Here is a 16,075-nt window from a genome sequence, read left to right as displayed (position 1 = left end):
ATAAAAAAGCCTTGTGCATATTGCTATTTTTGCCTGAAAATCGCTACAAATCTATGTAATGCTTCTAAATATTATACAGTATATGTACACAAAAATGTGTCAACAACTCCAGCCATTCAGACTTTTTTCTTTCAAGATATTTTACATGTTATCACTCAGATAGGTTACTTTCAAAAAAGCGTTTCCAGGCCATACAACACTTTTGTTCAAGTGAAATACATACAATAACGATAAGAAAGGATCCTAATTAATACCAGTTAAAGGAGAACGGAGAGGAAGGAGAGAAAAGGACAGTTCTGTAACGGTATGACACAGGCTCAAAAAGGGAAGGGCAGAAGTGGTTATTCCTCTGAGAAACCAGCGCTGTCCTTTCCCGACAGCTGCCGGGATCCTGACACTGCTTTCCTGTGACTGAGCTTGGCGCTCCCAGCACAGCAATCAGCTACAAATCCTGGGTTTGTAGAGGCACTTTTCATTAGCAGCACCCCAGACAGACCAAAGCATCTTGCCAATACCAACAACCAGCTCTACCATTTAGCAGCTGCACAGGGTGCCAATAGCTTGAACACTTGGCTCCGGCTGTTGCAAATTACCACATTTGTAGCTTTTAAAACCTAGAGGGACGACGTTTCTATCAAACCACAGTGGGTCACTGCACGGACTATTGAAATGGGACCCAAAGCTGACAATACAGCTGTGAGAATGATCTGAAGTGAGCAAAAGCAATAGATATCTGTAATTGTTATGGGGTTTTGTGGGTTTTTTTGTTTATTTGGTTTGTATTTCTTTTTTTTGGGGGGGGCGGGCGGGTGTTTTGAGAGGCTAATTGGGCAAATGCTACTGTAACAAGACTTGTTCTTCACTCATAAATCAATACTATGACTCAAGACTCGTAAATTGATATGGGATTACAGAAAAAAGCAGCAGAATTTCTAACTAACTGCGCTATTAATACAAAGCTCTAACCCATATGCCATTCCCTAGATACAGCCTTATTTGTCTGAACTCTCTTCGCAAATGTCAGTCCTGTCACCATCATTGTACTAATATATCACAATAGTCGTAAGACCTACCTTTCTTTGCTCATTTTCCATCATTCAGCAAAACAGAGCAGCATGTATGGACAGCTATAAAAGAGCACTTCTCTCTTCTTCCCTTTTTTTCACAGGTGACAAAAACTGCTAATGATACACCACCACTGAGGAAATGCTTACTCAGCAGTTCATGCCACTGAATCTCTCTCACCCTCTCAATTTTGAAGGGAATCCCTGCAATCACCTCTGGTCTCTACATGTTCATTTTGGCCCCTGATGCCTCTTTCTTGATGTTCATCATAGTACAGTAGCTATTGTATTTGTGCTATGAACTGCTTCATTAAAAGCAGCCATCTAACGAGATGCTATTGCTAACCACTGTTCATTTTACTTAGGCCAACAAAATCCCCAACACTATTATTTTCACTCCATGCAGATGTTCTCCTATCTCCCCAACTTCAATCTACACCTCATTAAAACAATTTCACATCAGAATTTAATTATCAGCATTTCTCACACCATCTAGGAACACCCTAACCCACCCACAATCCCTCTTGAAGCCACATATATCAAGGAAAAGATCTGTCGTGGCACAACATGGGTTCAGCTACTAACCAGAAACACACATATTAATTTAAGGGAATGTCTGGCTTAAAATATTAAAAACTGTTCTCAATCTCTGTATGGGTCATGAACTGTGTGGGTCCCTTCCAACGCAGAATTCTCTGTGAAATTCTGTGAAATATATTTACTAATAAATGCATAGATCAGCTGCACCACAGTATCTAGAGTCTAAGGATACATCTGAAGACAGGAAAGAAACATACTTATGAATTGAATACAATAACAGAAACTTAGAAAAAGTTCATGAAGAAAGGATCAAGAAGAATGGAATGACTTAGATGTGCAGCAGCAGTGAATTCACCTGCATGTATGGAACATGAAACCTACTAGATACAACCGATAATAGAATACTGAAAAGAAAATGTAAAAATTAGACATTTAAATAGTAACATAATCAGAAAAAATACTGAAATAAGGTGTTTGAAAATAAAAGCTTCTAATTTGTCTATCTGCAGTGTTACTCTGACAGTAGCTTTAAACAGGCAACTTAGAATCATAACATTCATTAAAATTACCATTTAAACTAACCGGCGTAAAACCCCAAAGAATCAGAAAGTGGAAACTCTTCACATTCTGAAAGATTCTCACTTCTCTGTATGAAATTCCAGTTGTTTCTATAAAAGCCTGAACTAGTTCAGAGGAAAGAGAAAAAGAGTTATTGTTTTTCTTTAGTCTTAAATATTCCACAATGATCCTCTATTGTTCTCAGCCTGTAAAGCTGGAAAAAGTACTCCCTGGCTCTTGTCTTCACTCATTTCTTTTCAGTGTTCAAGTGTTTAAATTTATCTAGTATCTGTTTGAACTGAAGCCTGTCCTTAGGTTTACTGTTTTCTTCCTTACTTTGCCTTTTCTACGTTTGCCACATCCTTTTCTGTGGTGGGTGACCTGAATCACTGCACATTATTCCCAAGGGATATGCACTGCTCATGTGTAGAGTGGCACAGCAGCATTTTCTGTTTTGTCATTTGATACTTCTCAAATTTTTTTTTTTTAGTAGTTCTGCTAACCAATAATAGTTTCATGAAAACATTTATTCTAATTTCAAGACTGCTGTCCTATGGTAATAGAGCTAGATCAGAACCCATCGTGGTGTACATGTATTTAAGATTGTTTCTCCTGACATATATAAATATGTATTCATGCTGAATTTCATCTGCTCTTTTATCCATGGGTTCGATTTACGAGATATTTGTGGAGCTCTCTCTGTTATCTTTCATTTAAATATCCTGAATAAATCAGTAAATATAATCTGGAAACGTATGGATATTTAGTGTCCTTTACAGAAAATATTACATTTGCCATTTTTTAGCTAGATATGTCACCTCAGCACAAAACAGTAACTGTTTCATAGCACTGGGACATAAAAACATATGCACTTATAATGCAAAAAACATTTAAAGTTTAAGAATATTCAATGGTTCTTTGAAAGGAGGATGGAAAAAGTACATGGGGGGGGGGCTGGCAGGGAGAAACAAGCTCTGCTCTAGAAGGGCATGGATACATGGTTTTGGGACAGGTATCTGTCCCAAAGCTAAAGGACCTTTAGCTTTTATTTCCCTAATTTTCATGCCCTGCTTTGGAAAACCATCTGACCCCAAAGATATCAAAATTCAGGTAGAATTCAAACACAAGCAACAAAAAGAACACAACGTCCTAAAGTGAATTTGTTGACGAATTTTAACTGACTATAGACATCTTCTAGAATGTTAAGATCATCCTCTTCTAATCCTCAGTAAAAGACTAGGTGATACCAACATAGTTAGCTTTTCCTACAACCTGTGTTGAGATCTGAGTGCACATCAAAGAAAATTCAGCTGAAAGGTGCTGACTTCTAGTACTTTATAACCATCTGTCAGTTCTGAACACGTGATTTGCAGACTAAGCCTCAGTCCCAGCTAATATTTGCACATCACAATAAGAGCAGTTGTTCTGATATATCATAAGAATGTGTAAATTTTTCGACAGAGGAAAATTTAATAGGAAAAGGGCTAATTAAAGACAGAATAGGCTTATTTCTATAAAGAAAAAAGGAGTAGTTCAAGAGTGACAGCAATTTGGGCAGCTTAGTAAGCAAGATTAAAGAATAATACTGAATTAGAATGAAATGAATTAGGTTTATTACTATTTGAAATTAATCAGAGGAATTTTTTTATGCTTAAGCATTTGTTGAGACAGGTATCAAACTAAAAATAAAAATCCATGTGTATTATTTTTTAAAAACAAAGTCTGAATTCTGTGTGTTTTTAGGTCGGTCCCCATCATCACCCCACCTCCCTTTCCTTTTCTATTGTGCAAAAGAAGAATAAAGCAAAACAGCAATTTTATTAAACAATGAGACTATTAAATGAGCCGTGGCAATTGGGCATTTTCATTCTTGGGGAGAGATGAGTTAGAAACCACTTTCAACACAGCAAGTAAAAAAAAAAAAAAAAGCTTGTGAAAGAGAGAGAAAAAAATCCAGAAAAAGGAAAAAAATGCAAATTTATTGCCATTTCTCAGGCTCATGAAATAAGACACCAAAATGAAGAGAGCTGTTCTTCCCCTTGAATGTGCTCCTATTGTTTTGCTTAAATCTGGCCCTCAGTGTTTTCTACTCTCAGGAGAGACCTCCTCACAGGAACCACACCACGTTGTCAACAGTTCCATTAATCTCTCTGACAGTTTTTAGGAAAGCAGTTTGAACTCGGATACTAATCTTGGAAAAAAAAAAACAAACCTATGCAAAACACATCTAGTGGTTAAGGTTGTTGGCACTCATTCAGCTGTCCAGTCCTCACTGTACTTAGTTTCTGGCATATCATAAAGGGTACCAACCCTGCTCTTTGCCAAACAGGCAAGAGTACAAATAGCAGGTTTCATCTTCCACTGACACATAATGTATCTGCAGAAAAGACTGGGTGAAAGTGTGTCTGGGGAATAATGTTCCTGATGGATCACAGAAAAATGTTAGGATGCAGGGAGTCCTCTTTCCTCTATTAAAAACTCTCAGGTCATATAATGGCTTTCTCTCACTACAAATCTCAATTTGCAGTTAAAGGAAATACTGGGATAATTGGGAGACTGCCTAACGCTAGTTGTAAATAGTGACTTTCACGAAATTTTTCCAGCTGTCTGCTCAAAACTGTAGAGCATTTTTACATTATATAAGAAGACAAAGTCAAATGGTTCATCTTTTTTAAACATGTGAAGGCAGACATCTAAGCTGAACATAATAAATGTACGGTAAACTAAACTGCAATGCGAAAACAGACAGAGCAGGTGGCTGAGTGTCTATCCAGGGACATGCTTATCCATTTCAAACATCAGGTCTCTTCAGGTTTGTTTTCTGCAAATGTTATGGTAACAAGTAGTCTGTAAGGAGCCTTCTCGCCTGGTCAGACACAAGAGAAGATAATTCCTTAACAATGTATTTAATGTCATAAACATTGATCATGTGGAATGACAGATTCTGTCTCTATAAGAACTGCTGTATCAAATTAAGAACAAGGTCATGTATTTATCCTGATATTCTTTTCTAGATTGAGGAATAACCTGCATCTTCCTTCTTTAGTAACACAACTGAACAATTCATATAGCAACGAAGAAATCTGTTTCTGAGGCAAATAATTTCTTGTGTTCGAAAGTACATTATTTTTGTTGCTGCTTCAACATGCAACATTGTACATATTAGCAAAAATCAGGTTAGTTAGACTTTGTAAATATTCATCAGAAAAAATGCCTTTAATAAAACTGGAGACAGGACTGTCCCTACAGTTTGCTTGTGGCTCTCTGCTTACATTGTAAGAATGTTAATACACCAAAATCTTGCAAATCCAAGAAAATTAAGAAATAGGAGAGGTAAATTTAAATTTTTTTAAATATAGTCACCCATGCAACTATATATTTTGTGTGCAGCTATTTGGAGAAATAGGTATCAGATTTTCTCTAAGGAAAACCTGGAAAACTGGTATTAGAAACAGACTCAAGTAAATACTCTCAAGGTCCAATGTGTATGAAAGGTTGTCTTGATGAGCTTCCTTTAAGTAAATGGAGAATTACTGTCTTGCTAAGTCCATCAGGTACACATGTGAAAGTGTAAGAGATGAAAAGGACTAATATTCCTAGGGACAGGACCTCACCTGAGCAGATGCTGCAGGTCTTCCTGTTTGTAAAGGTATTTCTCCTACCTTGCTGTGTTTACTTTGTGGCAATCTGTTAGCAAGTCTTCATGCCTTTCCTCAAAATTCAAGTTGTACTTTATGATTTCAACAAAGAAAAGAGAAGAAACCTTCGTTTTTGAACTAGAAGCTCGTTTTTACATGCAGTACTGTCCTGCTGAGATGGAAATCCAACAGTGCAATTTTTACACAAAAATATAATCTCACAATAGTGCTATCTCATATTATGCACTGATTTTTGGTACTGTGCAGTATCCCTCCACTGTTCAACAAACTAGCATTTCTTTCCAGTCCCGATTCTGTGTTGTTAAATGATAAAAATTATTAAGGTATTAACACTGTAAAAATGACTAAGCCTTTCTTCCATTCGAGAGCATAACAAATGAAGAATACTCGAGTTTTTTCTATAACTACTATATTACGTCACACAGATATAACAAAGTATGAAGTGAGGGTGTCTCTTCACAACCCATGCATTATCTATGTCATAAAAGTAGATGTATCCAGGAATGCTTAATTATGAATTTTTAATTCCCCCAAAAAGGCTACAATTCAAATTAATTCCTCCCAGGCTCCCCTCAAGAAACTTCCCCTCACTCTAAGTGATAAAAACAGGTCATCGTTTTGGGAAACTCTCCCAGACATCCAGGAAAGTCAGGAAAAGCTTGCTTGACAAAGGGTTATGACATGATAAGAACAAGATCTGGTTTTTTTTGAAGCATCTGCCAGGGTTAAATATTTGCCTGTATCTACAGTAACTGCAATACACTGTGCTGAAAATCAGCACCCTTCAAATACATACAGAATGAAATGTTTGTGAAACACTGCATTTTCTGTAACATATTATAGAAGCTGATGGAAATTAAAATTCCTACTGGAAATATTACATCACTAACAAATCATGATGCATATTAATGTCTCTACTGCATATGTATATCCTGTTTTCTCATGCATAGCCAGCTGCCACAGAATCTGAGAGAAAGAGCTGGAGGGTAAGTTGATCCCAAAACTATCTACTGGCTACCACTGTGTTTAGCCCCAGTAAAATACGAGGAAAAATTTACATACATTTATTCTATTCAGATATTTATGAGGTATGATTGTTCTTTAGAGCCTGTATTTGTTCATACTTGCTGGATTTTCATTAACAAAAGTCCTATATAACACTGAGAGATAGACAGTAAAAAACTGATTCGCACAACCTCTGAACTCAGAACCGCATTTAGCTTATCAAGAACATGTAACAATATTAAGTTTTGTCCTATATTATGACTGACAAAAAATCCTTAACCTTTAAAAAAGGCTAACAAATTTCTTAAAAAAAAGAATAATTTCACAATGAATTCATAACCTTTCAGTGATTGATGTCATGAGTTCTGTCCTGGAGGACAGCATCAGGATGACCTAGAATGGAATATAGCATTAAGTGAAGTTATAGCCACTTGTGTAGGTGCTAATGGCACCTAGTCAGCCCAAGGAATACTAATGCCTACAAGGGTGTGCAGCACAGAGAATTATTCAGGGGCAGGGAGGCCAAAACTTCTCCATGATGTAATTAATGTCTAAAAAGTACTGGGAGAGGAAGAGAGAGAAAAAGAACATTTCGATCTCAGTAATTCCCAAAGGTGGATCTGAGCTCAAGGAGAAAACACATCTTTAATATGTCAGACTGTTCCCTGGAATAAATCCTGCAGAAGCATATTGGTATTAAAGAATAGACTTCTACCAGGCTGAAATGGAGTAGCTGACGGTTTCCTGGGCCGTAACATGTTGAGCTGTACACTCCACTCATCTGGCAGGCAATACTGTAATCTGATATGGCAGTGGTTTATATGGAAGAGAAATCAGCCAGGAACTCAGCACTTGAAACTCACTTATCCCAGGAAAACACCATTTAACTAGTATCACCAGTTTGCTTCAAAGCTGATGATGTCTAGAAAATCATTGAGAAAATCCTGAACTTTAGGTTTGGAAAGCTTTACTTTAAATCTAACCGTTTCTTCAGAAGTTTTCTACTCACCATCCAAAAGCAAGTTCACAGATTAATTAGGAAAGCACAATCTTGCTTTACTAATAGCCAAAAGACAACAAAATGTAATTTTCATTATGGCATAGTATTACTGTCAACAGATGAGATGAAAAAACTTCAGCCACCCCACCCTCAAGATTCAATCACACCATGTCAAGAGGAAATTCTTCTGTAATGTGAGACCAGATGTACTGGGCTCCACTTGGGTTTTCAGGCTTTTGAAAGTTGACATGGACTGTGTGTACACACTCATAACAAAGAGTTAACCAGAACAGACTGTTTCAGCTGGGAGGGACCTAAAACAATCATCCAGATCAGCCTGGACAATTCAGGGCTGACCAGAACTTAAAGTGTGTTGTCAAGGGCATTGCCCAAATGCCTTCTAAACACCTGGCAGGCTTGGGGCATTGAGGCTGATATTTAATGAATTTAGAATGCTCATTTGATGAGAAGGTATTTGGCTATCTATCCATTTCATTGAGCTTTGTCTGGATCCCAGAAAAAGCGTGATTGAACACAAGTTGCATATTTTTTTAGATTGAAAATTCAGTTCTTTCTATCTAGAAGGATAGTTTTTTCCAATATGATAAAAGAAATATATAATCACAAGAAACAAACAACATATACCTGCATCCATAATTCATGAATTAGGAATATATATTAAATTATCCAAATTTGGGTATGGAGAAAGAAAAAAAGCCACCAGTAAGTTTACTTGCTTTTTCCAGTTGTTCATTAAAGCACTCAAATATATTTTACACCGCTTCTGGACGTATAGCTTGTCAGCAGCAATTAGAGATTGATGGATAGCTGCTGCAACACAGATCCAATAGTATACAAGCCATACCACAGATATTCTGAAAATTTATCCTTAAAACTCTGGAAGATGCTAGGGTGACAGAACAAGAAAACATGCATACCCTCTTCCAGATGTCCTCTTAAAGTACCCATTCAAATATAAAGAAATTTTAGTAAATGTCACCTTCCTAGGACTAGACAGCATATCAATTCTTTTCACAATAGCCAACCTTTAGCTACTTGAAGCACAAATTTTCTACTCCAGCCCAACAGTTTGGGTTTTTTTTATCCTGCTTGTAGACCAGACACTCGTTAACCTCTCAGATCTCTGGAGAGTTGTGGTTTAAGGGAACCCAGGAGGAAAAGGCAAATTTGGAAAGCCATTTATCCATCTCACTAGAATTGAGACATTATGGTTTTCATTCTTCCCCCACTCCCCAAAATACCAAATTTCCATCATCAGAGCTCTCTGAATAAACGAACATTTTGTTACTGGACTCAGGAAGAAAGAAACCACATGCCTGTTAGGGACAGAGAGAGGAGGAGTGGACTGTGTGCTTTGGGAGCGTGTTTATTTGACTGGATTGCAGACGGTCAACCAAAGAACATGCAGATCATATATTTTTAAGCATTTCATAATGTCTTATTATTAATTCCAGCCAAAACCACCAAGACCAAAATTATCTGAAATTGGTGCTTGTGTGTCCTGACCCCAAAGCCAACAATGGTTGCATAAAAAAAAAAAAAAAAAATCTATGGTCTTCTCAGGTTTATTTTTTTTTAATCGATTAGAAGGCAGTGAGTGCCCTGTAGAGTCTATAGAGAAGACAGGTCTGCATAACTAACAAATTGAAATGTGGTCCTGGGTAAATTTTACTTCCAGGAAACCAAAACGCTGCAGTCCTTGAGAGAGGGAGACTGTAAGCAGAGGGCTCTTCTAAAGGAAGGAGTTTTTATTGAACCTGTCACTTGTCATTAAACACTCCATATTTTACCTTAGCCTGATATTTTCATTAGAGCATACAGACCTTTTTCATCTGTGAATGAAAGCATTCCCTTCAGCCTTGTGCCGAATATGAGGAAAGGCTCACTAAAAATCGAGCCCACCCAAACAGGACAATTAGGTTCACAAAGGCAGGAAAGGCACTAGGGAAAATCAAGTAACTTTAATACTGTCATAACTTGTACATTTCAATGTTGACTATCACATCACACTTCAATCCTAAATGTTTTCATGCATTTAATAGTGTCTATTTTTAATCTAAAAAATACCTGCACATAATTATATAGGAAGCAACAGACACCAGTGCAGAATAAAACACAACATAAGTAAAGTAGTAAAAACTACGTACTGCAGTATAGAGATCTCAAATCAGAAAACCTCAATGTAAAAAGGTAAAGATATTCATGCTATTCATAGTTTTATATCTATGATCTCTCTACTGCTTAAAACACTTTATAAGTAAAGAACTGGGTATTGCAAGGACCATCATACATTCTTAGAGAATTCTGATATAAAGCAGTACCATTTTTGCCTCTCTGTCCATTGCTGTGTGCAGTAGTACAAACACTTTACATAACTTACTGTTTCTAACAAAGAAAGAGTGGTTTTAGTATGCAAACAGGAGCTGGGAGAAAATGTCAGGTTTTTTTCAGTGCATTACATATGCAAAGAAGAAAGAAAAATGAAAAGGGAAAGAATAATTGTGGGGGGGAAAAGCAAGAAAAGAAAGCCATACCTTTTAAAATCTGAAAGTGCTACATAAAAAAAAAGATGATGGCCTTGTGGAATAGTGTCATTTGATAAATATCCACACAACTGCAAGGCAAATGTCAAGTACCAGCTATCTTTTCAAACTTAAGATATAGATTTACTCAAATGCGGATTAGAAATCTAACCAAATATTGTATTAGTTTCAGGAATTTTTAAAGACATTTCACTAATACCAGGAGGATTGTGTTATTTAAACTTAGCTGCCACATAACGACAGCCTTGTGAATTGCCATAGCATTACAGCCACAAAACCCATTAGCAGATGTAGAAATCCCACATTCCCGCCTTTTATAAAGGTCTGCAGTTATGAAATCATTTTCATACACTTGGAACTTAACTATTTCAGTTCCCAGGACTGGAACTGAGGGGCAAAACCACAAAATGGTGCATGTGAGAGTATTCCACATGGATACATGTTTCTGTGGTTCTTTCAAAGTTTCAGTTGAAAAAATCCCCCCTGAATCCCACAGAACAGCGTCAAGAAGTATCTGTTTCAATTAAGGAGAGGATTTGCCTTTGCTAGTGAACTCTTAGGATGTATGCTGTGTCTTCATTGTAGATGTATTAAGATATGTAGCTGGTAACAAGAAACAGGTATAACAAAGGAAACTGCAACAACAAAGGAAAACACCTAGGGTAGGTGCTCTTTAAACATTCAAAAACTAATTTTAAAAGACCTAAAGGTTAGGGTACTGTTTCCATGTTTATTTTCACTCACCAAAAAGAAAGTTATTTTTGTAAATTAATCACAGGCAAAATGTCTATTATCTCCACACTTAGCATCGTGGTATCTTTGCTTTACTTCATGCCAACAGTTTAACATTTTTATGACAGCAACTGAAAATTTACCGTTTGGTGAACCATCTACACCTAATCTCAACGTAGAGGACACGGAGAAATGTTTGACCTGCTTTCATACCGGTGATTTTCTTATGCCTAGGCAGATTTGATGCAACCAGATAATTCTGTGGGGCAGCAGCATGATATCATTTCAGAGATAACGCAAAGTGACTAGTTTGCATATTTGCATATGCAGAATTCATGAGGTAAACAAGGATGAGCACACACAGAAAACATGGTTCTCCAGTAACCCCACAACAATTCCAGTTTACTCCAAGAATACTTACTTGGTTATCTTTCATTTACTGAAGAAAAGGCAGCATTATAAGGTAAAACCAGCTGGGAAAACACACAAAACAACTAAAGAAAAAGGCTGTTAGAAAAGCAGAGAAGAAAGATATGCCACGCCAATCTCAACACAGAACTGACAAAATTATTTCAGTAATGCAGTTCATAACAGAGTTGACAGTTAAAACAATTTTTTCCTCTTATGAAAATGGAGTAAGTTATGAAGGCAACTGAGAGAGGATTTTAAACCATCAGTAACAAATTTCTTAGGTTACAGCTATGAAAACAGATCAGGAGGTACAGCAGAGAGCCAGGTAGCTAAGCCTAGTTGATTGGCCAAATTGGTTTAATTCAATTCCCATGTTACCTGAAGCTGTTGGGAGCTGTCATTAAGATTATCCTCTCGTCTCCTGGCCTCCTCCAGCATCTGTGCACTCTTCTTTTTCTCCACTTGTTCTTTGTGCTTCAGATTTGCTACTTTCTTATTTTGATCTTTAACTTGCCTGTAAAAAAGAGAAGAGCACTCAGACCGTGTTCTGGACCACACTTCCCATGGCTCCAGCGCTGGGCAGCTGGACCAGGGAAGAGTGGAACCCTCCAGTACCATCACTTCATTTGTAGAAGGTCACCAACACCAAACTGATCCTCAAGCATTACCCTCAACTGTTAATTCAGCCAAAAAAAAAAAGCTTCATTTTGCTCATTACTATTAACCTAAACTAGGAAATTTCTGAAACAAACCCCTTAATTATTATTTGGTATAAACTATTAATCAAAAGATGCACCTGTTCCCTTGTGACTATGTGGCAGAAAACTTTTTTCTGTGTTCATACATACATATACACATAGAAACACAAACATCTAGTAACCTATTTTGTTTTGGGTACCACTATATCTAATGTGAGGAAAATAGGAGGATCAAAAGGAAAAACTACTGAAACACGACTTAAATATAGAGGACTACCTACATGAACCAGGCAATCTGTCTCCAGAAGTAAAATAATTTCTTCCTCAAGTTCTACTTGTTTTCTAGATATTTTGAGGCATTTCATATCCTTTCTTTTTACAGAAACAAGACACAGCAAGTAAGAACAAAGTATTGCAGAAAGCATGCATAATTTCCTAGTTCACATCTATGAACTATTTTTGATGATCCTGGCAACTACCATTGCCTGCAGACAGGGTTTGGCCTTCCAGGGCATTAAGACACATGGAGTATTGAATCTAATTACAGACTCTTTAATCTCAGCCTCCTGACCACAGAGAACTTAAGTCTAAACTTTTAGTCCAATCAAAACAAAACAGGCAAGCTTTGCTTCCTCAGCCCTTTTCTCTATAATTATATCTGGAGTTTGGATTTTGGAATAAAAGACGGATTCTTTGGTTGCGAGATTTCCCCAAAACATCATGCAAGTAGTAGAGACATCTCTTTAATTTACTGTTTAGAAAACAGAATGATACACCAGCTTCATATCTGGTATGTTACCCACACAGAGAGGGAAGAATGTTTCTTCTGTATTTCAGAAATACTTTTAGAACAGATCACAAACAACCCTATTTTAATATCTTCTTCAGAACTCACAACAAAAGTATGAACAAGAACATATCTCTTTGCATTATATATGTTCAAATTATGTGGCATATGACCAGTCAGTGCTTCGAGTTCTTCCAAAAATCCATATGTTCAACACTGGGCTCTGCGTTTTCCAACGTAAGCCAACTGAGGCTGAGAAAATTGCAAAGGCAGCAAGTTTTCCTTGGTGCTAAACAAACTTCTATTAGGATGAAAAAGTGCTGATGGCCTCTGGAGACCAAAAAAAACCGGAAAGTCCTTTTCTGATGATGTTAAAAAATTATTAGCATACTTAACTACTCTGCCCAACAGTAACAGCTGATTTGAGTCAGGATGCTCTTTAAACACAACTAGTATAATTGTTAAGTTGTTCTAACCCAGTGCTGCACACTGGCAACGGGTGCATTGCCCAGTTTGAAAGCAGACTTGTTCAGTCATTAAACAACTTATTGGAAATATTATGTTGGCACCAACTCAGCTTATACAATACACAGTTCTATCTGTCCAATAAAATAAATGTAGAAGGTACAGCTAAGTCAGTGCAGAAAATAAAAATATGTCAGCCCAATACACTCAATTCTGTATGAGAATTTTTATTCAACTTCTAAATTAAAATCAGCAGAATTAATTATTTTTTATAAACTTGCAAAGCCAGATTCATCTATTAGGAAACTGGTCTTTGATTCTCTAATCTATTAGTTAGGTAAGAGACAACAATATTAATGAAGCCAAAACCCTCATCAAAGTATGTCTGAATTTGATAATCTCCTGAATGGTCCAAAACATTTTCAAACAAAATACATATTTCAAAGGAAGGAATAATTATAAGAATATTATATAATATATACTATTGACATCCACCTTCTCATGTCTGAACCAAAATTAACGTCTTTCTAATGTATTAGGTAGATATTTTGAGACAAACTCAAGCTTTCATAAACTTAAAAGATGGAAGCCTTCAAATGACCTAGTGCTTGTAATACTAAAGCTTCAACTAGACCAGGTTGCTCAAAGCCATATTCAAGCTGGCTTTGAATCAACTATGGTCCAAGATACAACTATCACTCCATACCTTTGATGTGAAAAAGCAACAAAAGTTGGGCAATAAACCTTTCAAATTATACAGGTATCTATGGGATGAGCTAAAATTTCCCCAACTGTTTAAGTACACAAAACTGAGGGGGTGACGTGAAACTCCAAATCTATAAACCTAAAAGGCTTGGAGTCAACTGATGCATGAAAGTTCATCTCATCCCATCTCAGTGCCCATGGTACTAAATGGTAATTCTCACTTTTACGACACTTCATGCAGATAATCGTGTAAAAGGTTCAGCATCTACAAGTCCACAGCCCTTGAACACTTGCACCAAGAAAGTTCTCTGAAACCCTGAAGACTTCATACTGTGATTCTGTAAAGAATGCTCTTTCTCCTCTGCCAGATAACCTTCAGTCTTCAAAGCCAGATTCAAAGAATCCTCTTTTTATATATGTGAATCATATTTAGAAATATTTAAATACACACACACATAATTTTAATATCATGAGAACTCAGAAGCTTGCTTAATAGGAATCACCCAACTCACTGTTCAGTAAGATAGTTTTGTTGCTGTTTTAAATACTGCAGTACGGGTGTCTGTCAGAGAACAATTTCATCTTCACACCACCACTGCACAATGTGCAGAATTGGACCACATGCTGAACTGGAACAATAAGATAAAACACAGCAAGTACGTGTCTTAAGTGAGCACGCTGCAACTGGTACATTTGATGAGGACAGATTCAAGAGGAACATTTTTCATAATATATGTGCACAAGGAAGCTAATTAGGACTGAAGAAAGAAACAAAGCGCTGGAATTCCCATAGTTTAGGAGACTCATTTTGTAAACTTAATGTTCTTTTAACTCTTTTGAACGCAATTGCACATATATATAGCACACAGCCCTATCAAAGGGACAGTAGAATTTTAAAGAAATCCCTAATCTGTAAGAGTATTTTTATTAAAACAGAAAAAACCCCCACAAGATTAAAGACAGCAAAAAAAGAATGAATTATTTACAATTATGGCAACAGCTTAGAGATTTATGAATGTTTTCTAGAAAGCATTAGTATTTACATGTACAGCAACTGAGCAAACACCAGTTTGCAATGTGCATGCAGAATTCTCTTCAAAGAGCAAATGAATTTCTGAGAGATACAGAGCATTAAGCATTACCATAAGTACTTATTCACATTGGAATATCTTTTTAAACTGGAACAACAAAGAGAATGATGGTGATTCTAACAAAAGTTGCTGAGGCAGTTCACGCTCAGTGAGACAAAGCTTTAAAGAGGGATGCCACTGGAACCAGCAGAAACAACAACAAAACTACAAAAGCATCTCAGAAGATGTTTATTCTCAGAGCCATTTCAAATCAAATAACAGAAACTGTTCCAGTCATATATGAAAGAAGAAAAATCTAATGAGAATGTTTATTATGTTGAATTACTGTGAAGAATTCCACCCATTTTGGAAATAAAAACTTCTGTTGCATTTTTAATAGCAATTTCCAGATAATCACTTTTTTTGATGTACAGTTCCTAAAAAATTTTGCACTCAAAAGTGGAAACCCTTCTCCATTACTTTGAATTTTTCTCCATTTCACAATGTGTTATGCCAAGCACTGTTACAACGGGATATATTAGACTAAAGGAATTAGAATCAAATTCATGCTTCTGATTTAAAAATATAAATCCCAAAGTCTTTCAACTAAAGAGAGGTAAAGATTTCCAGAATTAATAATTTCACATCCTTTGATTTTGGGTGTTGAATTTAAGCCATACCCCTGCTGAAAAAGCCCCTAAGATTTCTCAATCTGGACACTGAAAATAGCTGTTAATTTCTATGACTTTACTTTTTCTTTAATGAAATAAAGCTGCATCACTTTAAAAAAGCAACACCTTCCCACTTCTCTGTGAAA

General features: G+C 36.5%; 1 protein-coding gene across 14 annotated transcripts in view; it reads right to left on the bottom strand.

The window, feature by feature from the left end:
* Positions 1-16,075, bottom strand: part of ERC1 (ELKS/RAB6-interacting/CAST family member 1) — a 289,654-nt gene that overhangs the window by 122,322 nt on the left and 151,257 nt on the right. For all 14 annotated transcript variants that reach the window (XM_017804631.1, XM_017804640.1, XM_017804634.1 and 11 more), the window contains one exon: positions 11,912-12,047. In XM_017804631.1, the coding sequence (XP_017660120.1) occupies positions 11,912-12,047 (136 nt within the window). The remainder of the gene's footprint in view (positions 1-11,911; positions 12,048-16,075) is intronic.

This window comes from Lepidothrix coronata, unplaced genomic scaffold (assembly GCF_001604755.1).
Source record: "Lepidothrix coronata isolate B3197 unplaced genomic scaffold, Lepidothrix_coronata-1.0 Scaffold10, whole genome shotgun sequence".
Classification (NCBI taxonomy): Eukaryota; Metazoa; Chordata; class Aves; order Passeriformes; family Pipridae; genus Lepidothrix; species Lepidothrix coronata.
This window is presented reverse-complemented; position numbering and strand designations above follow the sequence as displayed.